The 23,764-nt window shown below is 27.5% G+C and overlaps 1 protein-coding gene across 2 annotated transcripts; it reads right to left on the bottom strand.

Annotated features, from left to right (window-relative positions):
• Positions 1-1,384: 1,384 nt before the first annotated feature.
• Positions 1,385-5,389, bottom strand: LOC111241776. 2 transcript variants are annotated; one of them, XM_022781646.1, is made up of 5 exons: positions 5,279-5,389; positions 4,793-5,161; positions 4,188-4,307; positions 2,287-2,717; positions 1,385-2,200 (listed from the first exon to the last, which is right to left on the bottom strand). In XM_022781646.1, exons 1-5 carry the CDS (start codon positions 5,343-5,345, stop codon positions 1,466-1,468), a joined length of 1,722 nt encoding a protein of 573 aa, XP_022637367.1. In that variant the 5' UTR covers positions 5,346-5,389; the 3' UTR covers positions 1,385-1,465. The 2 variants fall into 2 exon arrangements, with proteins under 2 accessions (XP_022637367.1, XP_022637368.1); XM_022781647.1 differs by lacking the exon at positions 4,793-5,161.
• Between the last annotated feature and the right edge of the window lie 18,375 nt (positions 5,390-23,764).

Below are 23,764 nucleotides of genomic sequence, written 5' to 3'. Positions count from 1 at the left end.
AGGAGGTGCCACTAGTATAAATAGGGGTGATTGGATCATTTGTAAGCAAGCCAAATAAGAAGCCAACATCTACAACAACTAAGACAACTACTACACTTCTTCCAACTACTACTTCTACATCCTACTATCTCTATATTTTCTCTACCTCATCAACTACTCCTTTCACAACCTCAATATACTAACAAAAAAAGCCTTCCCTTAAGTGAGAAACTTGCACACGACCAATGAAAGGGAAAACGACATCCAAGCAAGTCCATCCCTAAGAAAAGCAACACAATGAGGAAAATTTTCTAATTGGATTCTATGTCTGCGATTCAACATCTGATATGGTTAGGTCAAAAGTAATGTAACTCCTTTTTTTTCTTTTTTTTTTAAAAAAAGGTAATTGAAAGGTTATTAAAATTTCTTTTTTTTAAGAGTAAGAAAAAAATTAATTTTAAAAATATAAATTAAATTATTATTATTATTTTTTGCGGGTAACAGGTATCTGCAGGTCGGATAGTATAATATCCGCACCCAACCCATTTAGAAGCGGGTATTAAAATATCTGTTATCCATTACTCACAGATAATAAATATTCGCGGGTAATAATTACCTGTGTGGATTTATCTGCGGATATCCGCGGGCGCAGATTCTTTTGCCATCCCTATCAGTGACAATTGTGAGATGACTTTTCAATTTTTTGACCAACTTTTAAATTTGGGCCTATAAATACTTTGACCTTCATACAATTTCAAACTGTTCATTCTTTGTGAGAAGTTTAATACATTTGCAATAAAAAAATTTTGTAGTTTAAGAAAAGATCTTGTAATACCTAATATTGTTAGAAGAAAGTATCTTTACTAATGAATTATAATTTGTGATTTAGAGATATTATTATTTCACAATCTTCTAAATCCATTTGACAAGGCTCTTGGCTTAAAGATAAGACTCGTACGAGAACATTTGAAATGCATTCATTTCAATAATACTTCTACCAAAACAAATATATATCTTATAAATATGAAAATTGTTATACTTATGTCAATTGTAATGTTGATCAATATGCACAATATTAACATTGTCTTTAAATTTATCAAAAAAAAAATTTTCTTTCAAAGTGAAAACAACATAAATTCTTTTGATAAATTAAAAAAACAATTTACTTTATATGACTAAAATATTATCATATTATCATATTTATATTGAGAAGATTTTTTGGTAAAGAATTTTATTAGTGACAATTATTATTTTGTAGAGATTTTAAATTTTTTTCTTTATAATTAACATTTATATTTATAATTTTTAATTTAATAAAATATAGTTTTTATAATAAAAAATATATAAAATTATAAATACATAAAATAATTAATATTAATTTTATTAATAATTTAAGATAGAATATATTTGTAAACAATTATAATGTAAATATAAAAGTAAAATACATTATACTTAAACACACATTTGAATTTACAACCAGATACATTTACGGAATGTTGTTTTTGAAGGCTCCATGGAGAGGCACCATGTGCGTATTCGGTGCTACATGCTTGATAACGTCAAAGGGATTTGGATTTGGATTTGAATATGAAGGTTTGTTGCGAACAAACTTTAATAATTGCTTCATAAACATATACAATGTGGTGAAGACAGGAACCATGGACTCTTCGGGACGATACCATCTAGACCAAATGAGGTCGTCGAATAAGCTAAATTGAAAAAGAGGAAACAAGATTAATGGGAAAACCCCCATTGTAGCCACTACATAAGAAACCCACTTCCTTGTGTCTTCAAATATCAGAAAAGATGTTGCAATGAAAGCCACAACCATAGCAGCAACAGAGATTATTAGTAAAGCAGGTCCAAAAGTCAAGCTAGGATGTAACGATATCACAAATTCACTTTCTGCAAATCTTGAAGAAGTAAAATTTGACAAGAAAGAGAGTATAGAAGCAGAAGAACTGAATAATGCAATTGAATTTGTGATGATGAAGACAACGAACCAGTCACTTTTCTTGTCACCTGGAACCGTCAGAGCAGCTGCAAACGCTACTGTAGCAACAAGTGTTGCCACAACCATTCCAGAATTCGCTATTCCTTTTGCAGATTCTTTGATCTCATCAGATAACTTCTTGTGTTCATCATAAAATACATCAATAGGTCTCTTCCCCTTCTTGTTTCTCATACTCCTTAATTCACTAGGAACCTCTTTTTCCACTTTCTATTTATCAACCAAAAGTAAGTGTCAAGATTTCTCAAACTAATGTCTTACAATACTAAAGAATGAAGAAATGAATGAATTCTCACCTTGAACCATGCAAGCTCTTTTTGCATTTGAATGCTTGCTCTTAAACCTGATAATACCTGGAATTGAAGTGGTAGATGCGCAGCCATGTGTAGAACACTATTTCCTTCAATGTCCACTGCTCGTATTGTCTCCTCTCTCTTAAAATCTATAAACCGAAAGTAATCAAAATGTCGATATTGAACAAGCAAGTGCACTAGATTCTGTCCATTTTTGGGGTCTTTTATGAATAGTCGAGGATTTAGAGAAAGAAGCAGTTTCACAGCGAGGTCGTGTCCTGATTTTATTGCATCAAACAACACTACTGAGGGTTGAGTGATCAACTCCAAAATCTCTTCCTTTGGCAATGTACTAATCTGAGTCCATATCACGAAGAACAATCCAAAATCCGCTTCTACTCCTTTGCCATTGTCGTCCTCCTCTGATTTCATGTCTTCATTGTTGCAAGAAATGGTTTACACAAGAAGAAAGAAAAAAAAAAAGTTCTTAATTATATGAAGCAACATTTTTTTTATCTCAATTTAAGATATCTATAATTTACTCTTTACATACAAAAAGTGCAAGATATTTACTCACCAGTTCATAAATGTTTGTATTGTCATACTAACTTAACAAGCATGTAATCTAATACCTATGAAAAAATAAATTGAATTCTATTGAGTTAGCAATTAATTGCATTATAATGAATAAAAAAAACTGAACTATTTATAATAAAATTTGAATTATACTATTTTATAGTTTATTAGTTGTAGAAAATTAAACCTTTTAAAGTTACTGTTAAGTTAACTATTTATGAATTTAAAACAATTAATTTTATATTTTTTATTTATTTGAGAGTCCTTAACATTGTAGTTTAGTTTAGTCATGACTGATTAAACCAAATTTTAAATGATACGGTTTTGATTGAATTCGATCAATTTTCAGTTAGAGCTGATTCGCTGAATTTGATTAATTTAAAAATAATTTTGATTGACTAAATTTGATTGATTTTCTATCAGAATTTGTTTTAATTATTTGTGGTCGTTCCAACCGAATTTTACTAATTTTCAACCATTTATGATTAAAAAAAAATAGTTTAGTTTAGTTCAAATGAATTACTTTTTGGTTCTACACAATTTTTAACCATAATTAATTTTGTCCATCCTATATATATATGTGTGTGTTTTAATTATTTTTAATTGTTTTTTATTTTTTAATTAAAAACTTAATTAGAATTAATTGGTTAAACAATTACGAAAACATTTAAGATAACTAAATTTTAAATTGTATAGCTTGTTTAAGTTAAAATTCAATGACGGATTATCGTAAACTAATCTTAATAAATATTTTAATCAATGCTTTTCTAATATGATTATAATATTTTAAAAAAAGTATTCTTAAAGAGGAGTTTTGAACTTTAATGTAAAAAAAGAAGCCATTTTCTTAACTTTTATTAAGAAATATTTGTTGGAAGATAAATTGTTATCAAATTATTAAGAGATTTTTACGAGATAATCTATGTTGTTGTTAAGTAGAGACAATTTTTTTTTTATTTACTTAGTTTTTTTTTTGTTTATAAAGAACTTATATTATGAATCAAGTAGATAAGCACTATTTTTTTACTTTTTTAATTAAAAATATTATAGTTCGATTAAAAATTAGTGCAATTTAGTTAAAAAATAATACAATTTAAAATTATTGTAAGTGAAAAACAAATTAATAGTTCAGTTCATATTAGAGTTTTGTACATTTTAATGCAGTGTAATTTAATAAAATAAATAATGATTTAGTTCATTTTTCTATATATTTTTGTTCGCATAAATATATAAATTTCTAAAATAAGAATTAAAACAATGAAATTGTTGTCAAAGAATATACAATAAAAAAAAGAAGGAAAAAACATTTTGTATTTATGAAAGCTTACTTAGAATTTCTGAAGGCTTACGCGCCAACATATGCATTGCTGTTAGCCTCTCTTCTCCCTCTTCATATCTTGCAATGGATAATGAACCCATCTTGTTACCAAATATTTGTAGTGCTGCATCTGTAAAAATGCACAAATTAAATAGCTGATGGTAAACAACTCATGTACAAATTTGATTATGAAATAAAGATTATAACAAAACTTTTCTCTCTTACTTTTTGAACCCGTAGTTTTAAGTTGAACATCAATTCTTTTTTATTACAACGGTCATTATGTGTTCTTATTTGTAAGTAAAAGAAACAATTAATATCTTCTATGAACGAGCTTGTAGAGAGAACATATGAACAATGTTCATCCCTTAGACAACTTTTTTAGATGACACTAATCTTAATATAAACTAAGAAACTAGAGTCTCTGTTAAGACATTCAATAGGAATTTCAATCACAATTATTAGAACTATTTGTTATTTGAGCTATAGTCAATTAAAAATGGAATAATGTTTGATCATATCAGTTGAGTGGTTTGTATAACAAATAGTAAAAGACAAGTATATTAAAAGAAAATGATAAATAAGGTTGTCTAAATTAGTAGAAGATGCACTTACTAAACATGTTGTTTCTAATACTCATAAAAAAGAGTTTTTTAATATCCTGGTAAACCATAACGTCAAGAACTCGCCAAGAGCATAAATGTAGCACCATTTTTTGGTTGCCAGTTAAAACTGCCAAGTGAACTGGAAGCATCCCATCAGAGTTTGGTATTAACAGGTCTCTTGGCCTCTCAAGGTTAACTAGGAGCTTAACCAATTCTTCCACAAAAGTAGTGCTCTCTGCATATGCTGCTACATGAAGAACTCTGTCGCCTCTTTCAGTCAACGGAATACGTACAATATCAGGATTATTTTCAACAATGGGTTGCGCTGAGGGCCAGTCATTTTCGTGTGCAAGCCAGAACAGCTTAGAAGAATCTGCGTCTATACACACAAATTTTAAAGGGGTTCTACTTTTATTGTTAAAATTTAATTTTCTAACTCGTCTATGAAATAAGATTCGAATAAGGTAACTTGGTGATGAGAAAGAATGTGAAGTACCTGTTGGTGAAGGAGTCTGATTATGGCTTTGATTATGTGATGATGTTGTAACCGCAATGTTCTGCATACTTTTCTAACCAAAATGAAGCCAAATTAGCTAGACCTCAAAATTCACAGTGTTTTGGTGTTGCTTCCTTTTCCAGCCTCCTCTGCTTTATATTATTATCACTTCATTATTTTTCAGTACAACAATATCAATCATCAAATATTATAAGATTTTTATTATAATTATTCATTACTTATTCACCTTATGATCTTTTTAAATATAGTAGAAAATTCTATAATAATTTTTTAATAGTAAGATTATTTAATTTAATTTTTTCTCAATATATTAATATTTTAACTTTTAACTATTATTTTTATAATAATATTTTTAAAATTAGATAAATATTTTATTTTAATATTATACAAAAATAAATAAAGTTATATCACTTTTATTATATTTCAATAAATATATAAAATAAATTATAAAAACAAAATATTAATAAGTAAGTCAATTCATTAAAAAAATATTATTTTAATTTATTCTATTATAATAAATATAAATAAAGATATTATAGTAATTTATTATGTTTTAATATATTCTTTTTTTTTACTTAATACAAAGAAGATCTCTTTCAACCATGTTTATTATTAGAAGTCCAACTACTTACATACCAATCAAAGGTTTTTTTATCTATCATTATTAAGACAAACAAAACTCATTGTTTTTTTTAACTATTCCTAGTCAACATTGGCAGCCTGGTGGAACAATGCAAGCAAAGTTCCATTTTAAATTACAAATTGCCTATGTTGAAATATGCACACAACAAAGTATAGAATATGAAAAATCAAGATCTCCTTCAACCAATCATATGTTTATCATTAACTAATAATAGAATGATTATGAAAAATAAATTTTTATATTTTTTTAAGAATAAAATAATAATAGAATGAATATAAAAAGTTAATATTTATGAAAAAGTATCATTTCTTTTATGATTAGAAGTCACATAAATTACATCCCAATCAAAGGTTTTTTTTTTTTTTTTATCTGACAAACAAAATTCATTATTTTTTTAACTATTCCCGGTCAATGGATCAAGAATGCAAGCAAAAGTCCCATTTTAAATTACAAATTGCCTACATCGAAATATGAACACAGCAAAGCATAGAATATAAAAAACCAATATCTCTTTCAGTCATGTTTATGATTAGAAGTCTCATGAATTAAATACCAATCAAAGGGTTTTTTACTGTCAATATTAAGACAATCATTGCTTTTTTTTTTTTTTTTTTTAACTATTTCCAGTCAACATTGCCAGCATGGTGGAACAAGAATACAACAAGCAAAGTCCGAGGAATCACATATTTTAAATTAATCAATTTTAAATTACAAATTGACTAATATAAAAAACTAAGATCTCTTTCAACCATGTTTATGATTAAAAGTCCGAGGAGTTAAATACCAATCAAAGGTTTTTTTATCTGTCCATCGCATAAAAAATAAAATTCATTGTCTTTTTTAACTACTCTCAGTCAACGTCAGGAGCATGATGGAACCAAAATGCAAGCTGTACTAGGCAAGGTTATAAAAGCTATATCTCTAAGACATGAGATATTGAATATTGGAAATTGGGTATTCTAATCCAAATATTTCATACTGGTATCTTTAATTTAGAGAATGAATGAACTCAAGCTTGTTGATAGACTTAAAATAGGTAATCAGGCCAGTAAAATTATCAGATGATGGATTTTTGTGGTTTATGAAGTTAAAATATTATAAATATGACATTAATAATAATTTATTTTTTACTCTGATGATGAAGTACTGATTTGAGTGTTTTTTGAGAGTGTTAGAAGACGAATACTACTGAGTAATAGAAATTTGATATTTGAAAATTTAAAAATCACTATGTGAAATTTTTTTTTCTGTAATATATTTAATCTTGACTACAGATTTCATTATTCAAGATCTTCAACCTATGAGTACTATAGTAAGCGGATATTCATTCAATACTTTAAATGAACATCAATAAAAAAAAAAAAAATTGGTTTCTTTACAGCGAATTCAATATTCAATCAATTATTTTAATTTTTTTCTCAGCAAAGAACTGAAACAAATATATTAAATAAGATAATTGAGTTTTTTCAAGTTTTATGTAAAAAATAAAAAACAGAGAAAAAAAAAGTTCATAAATCAGTTCTTTCATCTACTAAACGATATATGTCCAAATAAAATCATTTAACGAGACATCTCCAATGAGAAAAAGATAAAAAAACCTATGATTTAAAAGAGTCTCAAGATCAAAACACTTATTAAAATCTAACACATTTTAAGCCCAAGTGTTTCTACATCTTTCTTCATTTCTAGTAAAACTCCCTTCTCTGCTAACATCAAACTTAATAGTTTGGTCTGTTGGCATAGTTGAATCTTACTCAAAATATGAAGCACGATGAGTCACGATGAGTCGCTAATGTATGTTGGTGAGCAATGTACAAAATTGATAATAAAGGTATCAAACATTATAAAAAAAAAAATAGATTTTTCAAAAGATGCAATTTGTAGTTAATTATAAAAATTCATTAATAAAATAAAATTATAAAAAAAAAATCCTGATCATTAAAAATTCGTCATTAAATATTTATTAATAAATTTTATCAACAAATAAAAAATCCATCAATCATTATCAATTATAAAAAGTGTATCTATAATTATTCATCAATAAATATTTATTACTAATTATTGACATATTAATTTTCTGTTAATAATATTTATTGATAAATGTGACATCCCAAATATTATACTAGATATACAATATAATAGGATTTAGTTATTATAGTATGGAAAAACAGTTAAAAGTTATCAGATGATAGTATCAAATATACAGTCATCCAAAATAGGCAGAATTTAAAATTTTACAACTTAAGAGTATCTCAAATTACAGGATATAACTAATAAACCTAAGAACTAGGGGTGGCTACATCTGTCTCCTCCAACGTCTGCTCTAGAGAAGCCTTATCCCCCTCTGCTCACATCCAAGTGGATGATCATTGCAAAGAGAAAAGACACAACACATACAACACACACAAGAGTAAAGGTAAGCTAGGTTTTAAAAACATGCAAGTGTTCATATATATAATGGAAATAAAGAATCATAGTCAAGCAAACAATCAAGTAAAGCATCCTATCATGTTATGACACACTGACTCGTTCGGACATAGAATAAATGTCGATCTGAGGCGGGTTGTGCACTTGTGGTGGCCTCTACTGCTTTGCAAAGCCATTGCCAATGGGTTTCACCCTACCACACATAAGGTTAGTCCGTTACCGCGCGATAGGCCTCTAGTGATAGCGCCTACCCTAGGACCTCCCACTACTCTCACCACATGCGTCAATCCTCTCTAAGTGAGAATGAAAGACCATTAGAGTGTTAGGATAACCCCCTATATGAAAGCCTCTTACATTCATTCTAAACACTAAGTTGATCTCACTTAGAGATCTTATTTTGATACCATTCACAACATTCAATCAATTCATAATCCCCTCTTGTTTCATCAAACATAAAATTTTATAGTCATCTAAGTGTATTCATGCTATATTAGCTCATACCAAACCCATATATCATCCACCAAGCAAAGTAGAAGAAGAAAGAAATCAAAACAGGGTGTTCCACAACTGGGTTGTGAAAGTTTCCACACCCTGTGGATTTAGCTTGAGAAAACAGAAGGCAAAACAGAGAGTTTCACGAGTGAGTTGTGGTTTTTACCACAATCTTTGGATTTATGTAAAGAATTGCAGAATTGAAACAGAGAAGTCCACAAGCAGATTGTGGATTTTTCCATGGGTTGTGGAATTGTGCAGAGCAGAAACTAACCTCTCATAGATACACTTTCAATCTCAACTTGGACACCAAGCTATTGACTCTTAAGATCTCTTATGCACCAAGCTACATGGAAAATCACTCTCATAACTTATATTTGCTACCTCAATCCAATTTAATTACTTTAAACCACTAAAACTCAATTAAACCCAATTCTATACTTTTTAACCCAAATTTTCTGCAACTATCTGTTTGAACAAGTTTTAATAGACTTAACAACAGTCCCCAAACCATCACATTTATTCCATACCACTTAATTCAGAATCTCACTAATGAAACCCTTGAAAATGAACTAAAAATCATGCAAAACACACTAAAAGGCTAACAACCAGTTCTACCTCAAAATTTTGTTGTCATAACACTAAAACAAGTCTTACTCCACTTACTAAGGTTGCCCCAACAACCCATTCCTACCCAGAACCCCTGACCCTCAATTTCACTACCTCACTTCCTCTCAAATGACTTAGAACTCTACCTAAACACTTGGCTTTTGATCAAATTAACAATATAACAAAATTTTCCACCTCAACCACTTCCAACATGTCCAATCCAAGCAATTTAACACATCCACATTCAGTTCATAGTATCGCACATGATTCATACCAATTCATAAGCATAAATTTAAAATTTCACAGTTTGACATACAAAACATGCTTAACTCAACATGCAAAATTTTCAGTTCATAGTTCACATATTCATAATACACATAGATCCCAAGATAAATCCCTAAATTCATGCAACCCCAAATTCCCAAAATCAGAAAGGAAGGAAAAACCTAAGCTTCCCTTACCTCTAGTCAAGTAGTGCAGTAAACAAAACCCCTCTTTTTAGCTCAAGAAAACCCTCAAGCACACCCCTTTTCACTTCCGGAAGTGCTAGACCACCTATGGATAATCAATTGATGATGGAGAGTAAGTAAACTTTAGAACCTAATCGAAACTAAAATTGAAAGGATGCACAATGGGTTACATGCAATTAGATTTATTGCATGATCAAAGCCCTAAAATGAACTGAAAAGAGGAAAAATATTTACCAGAGGAAAAACGCTAAATTGATCGGTGGGGTTTCGAGCTCTCAACGCCAGGAGTCTTTACATGTTTCCTGATTGTTGAGAAGATGGTTCAGTGAAGAGAACAAGAAGAGAGAAGGTAGAGAGAGGGCAGAGGAAGAAGGAGGAGAAGCTTTTCTAGAGAGAGAATGAAATTTTGAATTACTGAACCAGGTGCTCTAAAAAATCTGGTTCTTACAATAAATATTGTGATTTATCGATAGATATTGGAATTTATTATTCTGTTAGTTTGTTCGGTGGGTTACTGTTTTTACACAGTAACCTCACCCTTTCTGTTAGTGTTTCTGTTTTCCCCCTTTCCCTTGGAACTCTATAAATAGAGTGTTCCCTTTCATGTTTCATGTAAGATTTACAAAGACATAATAAAACATTATCACACAGACTAAGTTTTCTCTGTATTTACCTCTTTCTTTTGATCTTCTCCTCCCGTTCTCGATCTTCTCCTTCCAAGCTTCTTCTTTCGACCTTCTTACTGGTTCCTCTTCTGGTTCTTCATCTGCGTGAAGAACTCTCCACGATCCGCTGCATATCCACCCACAGGAGCACTCGAGCTTTTCTCTGTTCTCTCTCATCCGAAGCTCTGCCCTCACCTACTGATGGGTGTCGCCGCCCAATCAAATTTTATGAGCATAAAGAATATGCAGTATAGCTAGGGAGTGACCCCTAGGTCGTCTCTCAAGGACCAATTGCGGTTCAGGAATCGAGTCTAACACAGTGGGGGGTTTTGAAATGTTGTTTGTGGATGCAGAAAAATTAAAATGAAATTAAAACAGTAAAAACGAAATTTCACGCTGGAACTAGGCAGCTCTGACCTTTGCTCAATGTTTTAACCATAACTTTTTCTACAGAGCTCTAAATGAGATGAGGTTTTTTTTCCTGGAAAGTAGACTCAATTATATTTCATTTGATATATAAAACGTAGAATTTGGAGCTCTGGTCTGGTTGCAGTTATTTTTTTTAAAATCGAGTCCAGAGAGTGAAAATGCTAAACCAAATACTAGAACAAACAATTATCTAAATAAAGTTAAATTAAATGCAAAACTAAATTAAAGAAATTAAAAACAACTAATCCTACAATGCAAACTAATTTAAAGCTAAGAAATAACAACATTATTTTTCCTATCACTCATGTGACCAAATGATATTTACTCAAGAAAACTTGAAATTGGAATACTCTTGAAATACCACTCATTGCCGTGACCTTGCTTGCCGTGAATTTATTGAATTTTTGCTTCCAGCTGCAACGTGCCAGCCTTTCAAATAACTCTGCATCCAATCTCCTAGAATCAACTCTTCATCATTTAAGAAAGTAAGTGTGGTCTTCAACAACCAATCTTGACATGACACGCGTAAACTAAAGCAATGCAAGAAAACAAGGAATTGGTTGCAATGTACTGCATCACCGTCACACCTCTTTGCTCCAATTCAATTCTTCAATTTAAAATTCCAATTATAAACGTTGTAATGAGCTGCAGCTGTGCGAACTACCCTTTCACTTATGCATCAATTTTCAGCAAAATCAAATAATTTTCCTCTTGCACAATCCCGAGACCCAATGTAAGCTGCAACACTTTTCTCCAATTGAAAATAACGTTTCAATCACAAGGCTCAAGGGTATTAAAGCACCGGACTCCACAACAATTCACCATGTGCTTCTCTTCTTTCTTCATCATTCACCGCCACATCACTCCCTTCAGCAATTCCAAGAATANTAGTAGCTGACTCCTCTACCAATCATCCATTTCAAGCATTGTGACCATGTGATAAGCATTGGAAATATGAGTAAAATAAGACACCTTCTACAATCAACATTTCATATACCGAGAACGAGATTTGACTCCACAAAGTAACGGTGTATGCACACAATGAAAATAAAATCAAAAAGAAGATGTGCTTCTTTCAATTCATTAAAAATCGTGAACCCAAAACATTCTCTCCCTGGAATAACATTAAAAGCCAAAAAAAATATCCCAACACACCATGTCGGCTAAGGCAAGGAAAAAAAACTGAAATTGCCGAGAGAGACCCAATGTGCAAGGTGACGGCAGTGCCTTCCCCAAATGATCTGAGAATTCTCTGTCCAAAAAACTAGGGTGGGGTCCACCCAAACCCTAAAGCTATGTCAAGTTTTACTTACAACTTGGGCCTTGCCTACACTACCAAAAATTGGCCCAAAATCATAAAACCTAAGTCTACAAATTCNAAAACACTAGATTAAAGTTTAATTAATTCTAAAAAGAAATTGTAAAAAAAATTCTTCAATTGCTTGTGCCCTTCCAAAAGTCTCCAAGTGTATTTCCAAAATTTGCCCTGAAAATAGAAATAGGAATAATTAAGCTCAAATAATTCAAATTAATTAAAATATGAATTATTGGTCTAATTAAGCCCAAATGATGAAAATGACACAATAATTAAGAATTAAGCACAAATCATCAACACAATTCGACGCGAAAAACCAAGTTAATGGTATAAAATATCGACTAGTTATGAGAGAGAGAGTGAGAGACCACGAGTTACTTTCAGTATCTATAAAATGTTTACACAAAAAAAAAAATCCATAGTTATATGTATAGAAAAAGTGATGTGGTAATTAAAAAATTAAAAGAAATATTTTTATTTATCTTTTTTTACTTAGAAAGGTTGAAAAGTAAAAGCTAAATTATTAAACAAAAAAAAATTAAGGACACATAATTTTATATTTAAAAAGATAGTTATATTTAAAGATAATTTTGAAAAAATAGAGTTATATACTAGTAGTTTTAATAATTTAAAAATATTGACATTCTCAATTTTTATTAAATATTATTATATTTTCCTATGTTAGTCCCAAATAAATTTTACTAATATTTATTTGTGCAACAAATGAGAGTAATGTATTTATTGATATAATAAAATTATTCCAATATCATGTTTACATGTATTTCTAATAATTATACAAAATTTAAATTATATAAGTATTTCTATTTGTCATCATACATCTTAAAATATTAATTAGGTTGATAGTAATTTATAGAATCGTTAATGAAAAATATATTTCAAGAAAACATGAATCATATTATAATGTTTAAGAAATTACAGTATTAGTTATTAATTCCATATCACAGTAACGTGCTGATAAAATAAATATTACACTAATGTATTTGATGAATTTTGAAATAATTTAGCATAAAAATAAAGGATAGAAATATGTAACAGCTATATGTATGCCTATAATCTCTTTTATAAATAAAAAGTTTGTTTGACTGAAGGTGAATAATAATAGATATTTAATTTTCAAATTTATAATTAAAATAATATAAAAGGTCAATTAAATATTTATAACTTTTAAACAAGCATGACTATGAATAATAAAAGATAAATATTAATAAGTATTTGATCTTAAAAAATATAGTTATTCACAATCCAGAAATGTGAAAATTAAAAGAGAATATATCAAAGAACGAAAAAGATAAATAATTCTTAAAGCTATTATTTTAAAAAAACTCACAAAATATATTAAAGTTATGAATTAGGTATTAATTTAAACTTCAATTATTTACCTGATGAGTTATAATTTGTGATTTGGAAATATTATTATTTCACAATCTTCTAAATCTATATGGCAAGCCTCAAAGGTAAGACGTAGGAGAACATTTGAAATGCATTAATTTCAATAATAGTTATACCGAAACAAATATATATCTAATAAATATGAAATTTCTTAAACTTATGTCAATTGTATTGGTGATCCATGTTCAATATTAACATTGTTCTTAAATTTATCAGAAATAATTTCTTCTTTCAAAGTGAAAACAATATAAATTCTTTTGATAAATTAAGAAAACAATCTGCTTTATCAATTAAAGGATGACTAAAAAATCATCCCATTCTTCTGTCAATAAATATAATATACTTAATGTTGAAATAATAAAAATTATATTTTTTCAATTACAAAAAAAGTTTGAAAAATCATAGTAATATCTTACAACGTATAGAAATAAAAACACTAAATATATAATAATAATAATAATAATAATAATAATAATAATAATAATAATAATAATAATAGAAGGAGTCACAATCATAATTTATTAAATAAATTTAAAAACATTTAAAAAAAAAAGAAATAGTCTGAGGAGTTAGATTATTTATAAAATCGGTTACTTGTAGCCAATATTCATAATGTTTGTCTTTCTTTTTTAATTAAATGTGTAAAATTAATATAATATGTATTTTCTTCACAATGATAAATCAAGATTACGTAATTTTTTTTTAAATTATTTGAAATTTTTTTGGTAAACCTAACGAGGTTTGACATTACTACTACATATTTTTATTTATAATGGAATATCAATAATCACATAATTATTAATAAAAAAAATTACTTATTGATTGATATTTTTAATATTGAAATTTATTAATTTTTTAGATTTTTTATTTAAACAATTTTTAAATATAACACAAATTGAAGATTTAAGTTGATAATTAATAATCTTTAATATTTTAGATGAAATTTTAATTATCAAAAGAGATGATTATAAATGATTTTTAAGTTTATTATAGATATGAAATATCTTTAAGACCTAACACAATAATTTTTTTTTTTAATATTTTACATGAATAAAAAATTTAATTATCAAATCCGAGACCTATGATAACTAACAATTTTTGGCATTATTAATGGGTGTGAAGAGTGAAATAAGGATTATGAAAATTAAAAGAAGGGTTCACCCCAAAACTGTTTTAAAAAAACAAAGAAAATAAAATTGAGTGCAATAACTAAAGACGCGGGTTACAAACAGTATAAACCTAACGAGGTGTAGGTACAACGCATTAAGGTAGAGGTGCAGCAAATGAGACCGCAGTCCAGCCCAATAACAGTGTTGAGTTGAAAGAAATAACAGGGGTGTGCGAATTGACAATCAAAATGGCCCAGAAACACAATGAACCAACAGATATTATAATGGGGTGCACAAAATAAATGGAACCAGCCCAACGACTAACATAAAAGGTGGAGGATACAAAAATGGGAGTACAGCAAGCAAGGAGTGGCCCAGGTTTGCCGAAATCCATCTCCTTCTTCTTCACTCACGAAGGTAGCCATTCCTCCTCCATTAAGATCTCCATCTCCTCCTTTTTTTTTTTCAGTAAAACGATTTTCAACTACAATTTACTATTTTTTAATCTTTTTAAAATTTAATTGTCAATGTTTTAGAAGTGAGAAAACATTTATTAGCTTTAGTCACTAATCATTATTAGCTTCTAACATTACTCATGCACAACAACAATTAGCTAAGATTATGCCAAGAAGTTAAACAAGCAACTCACACAAAAATGGATTAAAGGTACTATTATTACCTAACATGGTGATAATTTATTTTAAAACTTAGTCAATGATTTTTATTTACAAGAAAAGTAATATTAAAAATTAATAATTCATTATATAATTTTCATTTTTTTCCTTCATATTTAAGTGAAAAAAAAAACATGTGAAGTCCGTTGATATACTTTTTATCAGTTGCTGAATAAAAAAAACACTTTCTTTTCCACAATTTATAGCAGTTATTTTCACTCTATAGTGTCCTTTTATATTTTACATGTATAAACAACGAGTTCTTAAAGTTTGGACATATACTACAACAATTAATGGTATTACATTTGAAAATATATGCATTTTTAATGATGATCTAAAATTCAAACACAAAACACTGCTCCGTACACATCATACAATGTGGTGGAGACAACCACTATCGACTAGTTATGAAAAAATTATGATAAAATATGATAAAGTTTTTAATAATACGCTAATGTATGTGTGCAAGTAATGAGTTACTTAAGTTTAGACATACCACAACCTCTACGTAAGATGAAGTCCAATATTCTAAATTGAGAAAAATGATACAAAATAATGGAAAAAAACGCACAACCATAGAACAATAGAGATGATTTCAATATGAAGAGACAACAACCATGAACAAAATGAGAAACAAAAATAGGATAAAATCTTAATGTAGTTCGTAAGTAATAAATTACTCAAGTTTGGGATGGTACCATCTAGACCAAATGAGGTCGTCGAAGAAGCTAAATTGAAAGAGAGGAAACAAGAGTAATGGGAAAACCCCCATTGAAGCCACTACATATGAAACCCACTTGCTTGTGTCTTCAAATATCAGAAAAGATGCTGCAGAGAAAGTCACAACCATAGCAGCAACAGAGATTATTAGCAAAGCAAATCCAAAAGTCAAGCTGGGATGTAATGATATACAAATTCACTTTCTGCGAATCTTGATGAAGTGAAATTTGACAAGAAAGAAAGTATAGAAGCAGAAGAACTGAATAATGCGATTGCATTTGTGACGATGAAAACTATGAACCAAGCATTGTTAATAGATTTCTTGTCACCTGGAACAGTGAGAGCAGCTGCAAATGCTACAGTAGCAACAAGTGTTGCCACAACCATCCCAGGATTCGCTATTCCTTTGGCAGATTCTTTGATATCTTTGGATAACTAGTTGTGTTCATCATAAAATTGCCTGTATTCTTGTTCCACCATGCTGGCAATGATTTTTGTTTGTCTTAATATTACAGTAAAAAAAAACCTTTGATTCGTATTTAATTCATGGAACTTCTAATCATAAACATGGTTGAAAGAGATCTTGGTTTGAATCAATGAAAAAAACAAACAAAAGAATATATTAAAACATAATAAATTACTATAATATCTTTATTTATATTTATCACAATAAAATAAATTAAAATAATATATATATTTTTTAATTTATTTGATTACTAATGTTTTATTTTTATAATTTATTTTATATATTTATTGAAATATAATGAAAGTGATTTGATTTTATTTATTTTTGTATAATATTAAAATCAAAATATTTATCTAATTTTACAAATATTATTATAAAAATAATAGTCAAAAGTTAAAATATTAATATACTAACAAACAAATTAATTAAATAATCTTGAGACTCTTTTAATAAGTGTTTTGATCTTGAGACTCTTTTAAATTATAGGTTTTTTATGTTTCTCTCATTGAGATGTCTCGTTAAAGCTGGTAAATTTTATCTGGACATATATCGATTATTAGGTGAAAGAACTTATTTATGAACTTTTTATTTCTTTTTTTCTTTGTTTTTTATTTTTTACATAAATCTTGGAAAACTCAATTACCTTATTTAATATATTTGTTTCTGTTTTGCTGAGAAAAAAATTTAAAATAATTGATTGAATAACTGCTTTTGAAATCGCTGTAAAAAAAAACTAAACTTTTATTGATGTTCATTAGTAATGGATGAATATCCGCTTACTGTATTATCTCGTGCATAGATTTATTAAGATCTTATGTGAACTCAATGCTCTAATGCTATAATTATTATATTCTATATTACTATTTTATTGTGTTCATTTTCCAATTTAGTCAATTTGTAATTTAAAAAATTACATTTGATATATAAATATATATACAAATATTTTAATTATAAAGAAGAAAAATGATATTTTTAATATATAAATATATATAAAAATATTTTACATTTGATATTATTATTACTTTTTAAAAATATAAAAATTTATTGTTTTATAAGTATTTTATCTTTCTCCCGTGTTAAATGAATGTAAAACTATATTTTCTTATTATTTCTTAATCATAAACATAAGATTGGTTGAAGGAGATCTTGGTTTTCTATATTCTATGTTTTGCTGTGTTCATATTTCAATATCGGCAATTTGTAATTTAAAATGGGACTTTTGCTTGCATTCTTGTTCCATTGACCCGGAATAGTTAGAAAAAATAATGAATTTTGTTTGTCAGATAAAAAAAAACTTTGATTGGTATTTAATTTATGTGACTTCTAATCATAAAAAAAGTTATACTTTTTTATAGATATTAACTTTTTATATTAATTCGATATTATTATTTTTTTCTTAAAATAATATAAAAAATTATTTTTCATAATCATTTTATTCTATATTATATTTTAAATAAATGTATCATTCTATTATTAGTTAATGATAAACATATGATTGGTTGAAGGAGATTTTGATTTTTCATATTATATACTTTGGTCTGTTGGCATAGTTGAATCTTACTTAAAATATGATGCACAATGAGTCGCTAATGAACAAACATTATGTTGGTGAGCAATGTACAAAGTTGATAGTACAGGTATCAAACATTATAGAAAAAAAGGTTTAATCATTTTCATAGTCCTTATTTTCGGTGACTTTTTTCAATTAGGTCTCTCATTTTTTCTTTTTCTCAATTGGATCCCTATTTTTGAAAAATTGAAGCAATTAAGTCATTGTCGTTAGTTCCGTACTAACACTGTTAAAAAGGGTGACACATGTCAGCTCGTGATTTTTTTGAATTTTTTAAATATATTTTTAATTATTTTTATTTTTATTTTTATTTTTTTTCTTTTAAAAATAAAATTTGTCACGTGTCAAGTTGACATTGTGCCACGTAGCAATGACAGTGTGAGGTGACACTGACAGTGCCACGTGTCACTGACAGTGCCATGTGTCACTGTCAAACCATGTGTCATTGCGTTTGTTTCAATTTAGTCCCTGTATTTTTATTTTTTTTTCCAATTTGGTCCTTGTATTTTTATTTTGTCTCAATTTAGTCCTAATTTTTTAAAAAAATTTTAAAAAATTGTTCCTTTCCAAATAAAATACGGTATGTATATTTTCCAAATTTTTGTCTTTAAATTTGTTTCTGTTAAGCAAATTATTTGTAATAATGTATTTCAAATCAAAATATTTAACTCTAGAAACTTTTTATGAATTGTTGAGGAAGTATTGAGACTATACTTGTGTAGATTACCTCCAAAAAGATATTTATTATTGAGATGTTAATTTTTATAGGTTACTCATTCATATTATTTAGCTTAAATGATTTCTTTACTATTATATAAATAAAAATGTGTCATATGTTAGTTTGTAATTTTTTTATTTTTTTAATAAAAACATTAATTTGTATAAATTTCTTTGTAAAGATATATATACAAATAAAATTTTGTTTGAACTTGGAGAAAAACAAAATTGTTTAGTTTTTTTAAAAAATAGGACTAAATTAAGACAAAATAAGAATACAGGAAGCAAATTGGAAAAAAATAAAAGTACCGTTGTACCGAACGGTCAATGAAGTGACCAGAGAAAGAAAAGAACAAAACTCAACATGTGCTGAAAACTGTATATTATTCACTAACTCACTTACACTCTAACTCAACATGTGCTAAAAACTGTATATGAAAAGTTTTTAATTTGTCTCAATTTAATCCCTGTATTCTTAACACTTTTTTTACTTTTACATTGAAGTGACACGTAGAGGGATTCATCAATTTCTTTTTTCAATCAATCAAATTACCCAATTTTAAAAGTGATCGACATTTTACCGTATCAACATGTCATTTGACACGTGCCATTGTACTACTGCTCATTATTTTAATCTAATTAGAATCCATATTTAAAAATGACAAAATCTCCTCGTTAATTTGCTGTCTCACTTTTTTATATAAATCTCCTCGTACTTATTTCCTTTACTCACACTCATAAATCTCCTCAAACTTATGTCATCCACCCACATTCATATCTTTCACACACACTCATTTCCTTCAACATTATCTAGCAACCATACTAATCTCATTCTTCCAACCTCATCTCTTCAATAACTTCTTTTTTTCTCTTCATCTCCTTAACTCACGTTCATCTTGTCATCTACACTTATTTTCTTTACCCACCATAATTTTTTTAAATTTGTATTTAATTTTTGTTTAATAGGAAAATGTTGTGTGAATTTTTGTTTAAATGAGTTATTATTATCTGTTAATGTTAAATTAAATAAACTTTAAAATAAAAATACATTAGCATCAGTTTAACCAATACTAAACCGCTTTAAATAAAAAATCAACACAAAAATTAGTGATAAATTAACATAGACGACACTTCTTTGAATCCATCTTCAAAAACCAAATTTAATAATTTAGTCTTTATTATTTAAGTGCGCACAGATGTTCAGCACAAAACTAACACTATTAACTAATTATTAGCATCGACTTTTGACTTATCTTGATACTTTTTTTTTTCTTCTAAAGTATATATATAGTTATAACGTTGTATATTTTTTCTATTTTAAAGCTACATAAATTTCAATTAAAAATTTATATTTTTATATTATTTTTAAACAAATATCTAAACAAAATTTTTATATTTATGTAATTTTAAATATTTGTTGCTATATGTTTTTTAAAATAAAAAAAAAATATTTTAAAAAATAAAACTATGTAAAATTCTGTGTCTACCAATAATTTGCGTACGGATCTGATAATAAATATATACAGGTAAGGGTTGACGAGTTGGTCTTTGAGGAAAAAAAAAAAACAAAAAATAGAGTAACTTAATAAACACGTTTCTATCATGATAAAATAGAAAATTGATACCTAAAATTGATTTTAATAAATGAGTATAAATGTTTACATCTGTATATGTACAATTAAAAGTACATATATTAATTATTTGTGGGCCAGGGTCAAACAGTATAATATGTTGTGCCTATATATCATTGGGCCTAGGCAGTCAGTCAGCAGTGAGCAGAACAGTGAATGACATTGATGAGGAACACCTTCCACCAAAGCTTTAATTTGCTTACAGGAAAGTAAGTATCCATTTTGAACATCTTTTTCTATATACTGAATGAAGAACAAAAATATAATATTTTTTAATTAAAATTAATAATTATTTAATCTAAAAAGTTTCTCCCTTGATTATAAAAATAATATTTTATCAATTAGTAAAACAATTTCTATTCTCCAACACATAAGAAAATATTTTAATTACAAAAATAATAACAAAATATGTCAAATGTAAGATACTATTCAAAATTTAATTTAATTTAACTATAGTATGGATTAAGGTCCATTTCTGGTCCACTTATTGGAATTGATCTTTGCATATTTTATTTGTTAAAATGCACCAAATTGACCTTTGGGCCTGTATTTTATAGACAATTAGAAAAATTTTAAGTGTGTGTGATCATTCATTTTATTTGAAAAAAAATCTTCTGATTGATAAGAGGAGAAGACATATCAACATCATTAAGAAAGTTTACATTTATAAAGTGAGAGTAATTATTTAATATAAAGTGAATATTTCTTGGAAAACAATGTAGTTATAGGATTAATATAGATTATGAGTTTATCTATTAGAATAATATTTACTATAATAAATAGTAATAAAGTAATAAATAATAATCAATTATATCAAAATGCAAAAATTTAATCATAATATGAGAATATGATCTAAATAGGTATAACTTGAACTACTCCATAATAAAGAGTTTTGTTGAATTACTTTTTTTAATATGTCTATTGGACTAGATAGGAACATAAGTCCCAAAGTTTTGGGAGTTTAGTTTGGTGTATGAAGTAAAATTAGACCTTAAGCCTACTCATGCAACATGTTGATGGATAAATCATGTTTGCAGGTGGATTGACCCTAAGACTGTATTTGCAGTCAGATTGGCCTTGAGGCCGTACTTATTCAATTTATAGGTGTCATTGGGGTCGAGTTCATTCAGTATGCATTGGCCGTGGAGGCCAATCTTGTTTAGCTTGGCCGTTGAGGCCATGTTTTTCGAGTGATTAATCTAGTCGAGCTCTTTAAAGTAGGTTGACCTTGAGGTCGAACTCTTCGAGTGACTAATCTAGTCGAGTTCTTGAAGTAGGTTGGCCCTAAGGTCAAGCCATAGAAGTAAGTTGGCCTTGAGACTGAACTTTTTGAGTGGCTAATCTAGTTGAGCTCTTGAAGTAGGTTGGTCCTCAGACTAAGCTCTTTGAGTGACTTGTTAACAAAGGAAGAACTGAAGTCAAGAATGTTTTAATGATGAATTTAACACTTTGTAATTGAAGTTAGAAAAATTTGATGTTCACTTTAGAGCTTTTGTAATAAATAATTTATAATTGTACATTAAACTTAGCTTGGAAAGATACATAAGTTTTATAAACTACTAAAACAAATATTTTTTCAAAAGCGTTATGGAATAATCGATTATCACAAGAGAATATGGATTATCCTAGTTAATTTCAGAATTGACAAAAAGACTATGGTGATAATTGATTATCACAAAAAAAAAAAAATTTAAAAAAAGTCTATGAAATAATCAATCACTACTTATAATAATCGATTGTCAATGACAACTACTTATGATAATCGATTATTAATGACAACTGTGAGATGACCTCTTTAATGTAATATGTATTTTAATTCACAATGATAAATTAAGATTATGTAATTTTTCATAAAATTATTTGAAAATATTTTTGGGTCAACCGATAAGATTTCACATCACTATTACATATTCACAATAGAATATCAATTATCACATAATTCTTAATAATTTTCTTTTAATAGTTGACAAAGAGGGCATAGATAGCTGACCAGTCTCCTCTGCTTAAAATTATTATCATTTCATTCGGTACAACAAATGATAAAATATTATAAGATTTTTATTATAATTATTTTACTTTATTATCTTTTTAAATATAGTAAAAATTGTATAATAACGTTTGAATAGTAAGATTATTTCATTTATTTGTTTGTCAATATATTAATATTTTAATTTTTAACTATTATTTTTATAATAATATTTGTAAAATTAGATAAATATTTTGATTTTAATACTATACAAAAATAAATAAAAACCAAATCACTTTTATTATATTTCAATAAATATATAAAATAAATTATAAAAGAATATTAATAAGTAAGACAATTCATTAAAAAAATATTATTTTAATTTATTTTATTATGATAAATATAAATAACCTTCTCACACTTATCTCCTTCATTCATACTTATAAATCTTTCCAAACTTATCTTATCCATCCACACTCATCTCTTTCATTCATACTTATAATCTTCTTTTTCTAACCTCATCTCTCCTTAACTTATATTTTCGTCTCTTTATCCATACTCATCTCTTTTACCTACCATATATTTTTTTTTTAATTTAATTTTTGTTTAACACATAAATGTTGTATGAATTTTTATTTAAATTAATTATTATTACCGTCTGTTAATATTAAACTAAATAAACTTAAAAATAAAAATACATCAGTATTAGGTTGACCGACACTAAACTGCTTTAAATAAAAAATCAACACAGAAATTAGTAATAAATTAATATTAACTTAAATGACACTATTTTGAGTTCAAAAACCAAATTTAATAATTTAGTGTTTATGGTTTTGGTGTCGTATGCATACACAACACAAAATTAACGCTACTAAGTAATTAACATCGACTTTTGACTTATGCTTAATACTATTTTTGTTTTTTTAACAAACATTTGATATTAGTGACAAACAACAATCGATTAACAACAAATTTGCTATAAAATATAGTCGACTATTTGCTAGTGATTAGAGAACAGATTGTTATGTGAGGGATTAGTATGAGTAATGTTGAGAGAATTATCTAAGGGTTCATCATAACAAACATTAGTTATATATACTTGTATGATAAAGTTTATTTATAGTGGAGTTCATGGGAATACATATATGGTGG

Source organism: Vigna radiata, chromosome 6 (assembly GCF_000741045.1).
Source record: "Vigna radiata var. radiata cultivar VC1973A chromosome 6, Vradiata_ver6, whole genome shotgun sequence".
Taxonomy (NCBI): domain Eukaryota; kingdom Viridiplantae; phylum Streptophyta; class Magnoliopsida; order Fabales; family Fabaceae; genus Vigna; species Vigna radiata.
The sequence above is the reverse complement of the archived record's forward strand: the minus strand, read 5'-3'. Positions and strand labels throughout refer to the sequence as shown.

Coding starts and splice junctions, on each gene's coding strand:
- LOC111241776 (XM_022781646.1), bottom strand. CDS start 5,345: ATGCAGAACATTGCGGTTACAACATCATCACATAATCAAAGCCATAAT. Junction 5,162..5,278: donor TCAGACTCCTTCACCAACAG/GTACTTCACATT, acceptor TTGTGTGTATAG/ACGCAGATTCTTCTAAGCTG. Junction 2,718..4,187: donor TAAGCCTTCAGAAATTCTAA/GTAAGCTTTCAT, acceptor GCAACAATGAAG/ACATGAAATCAGAGGAGGAC.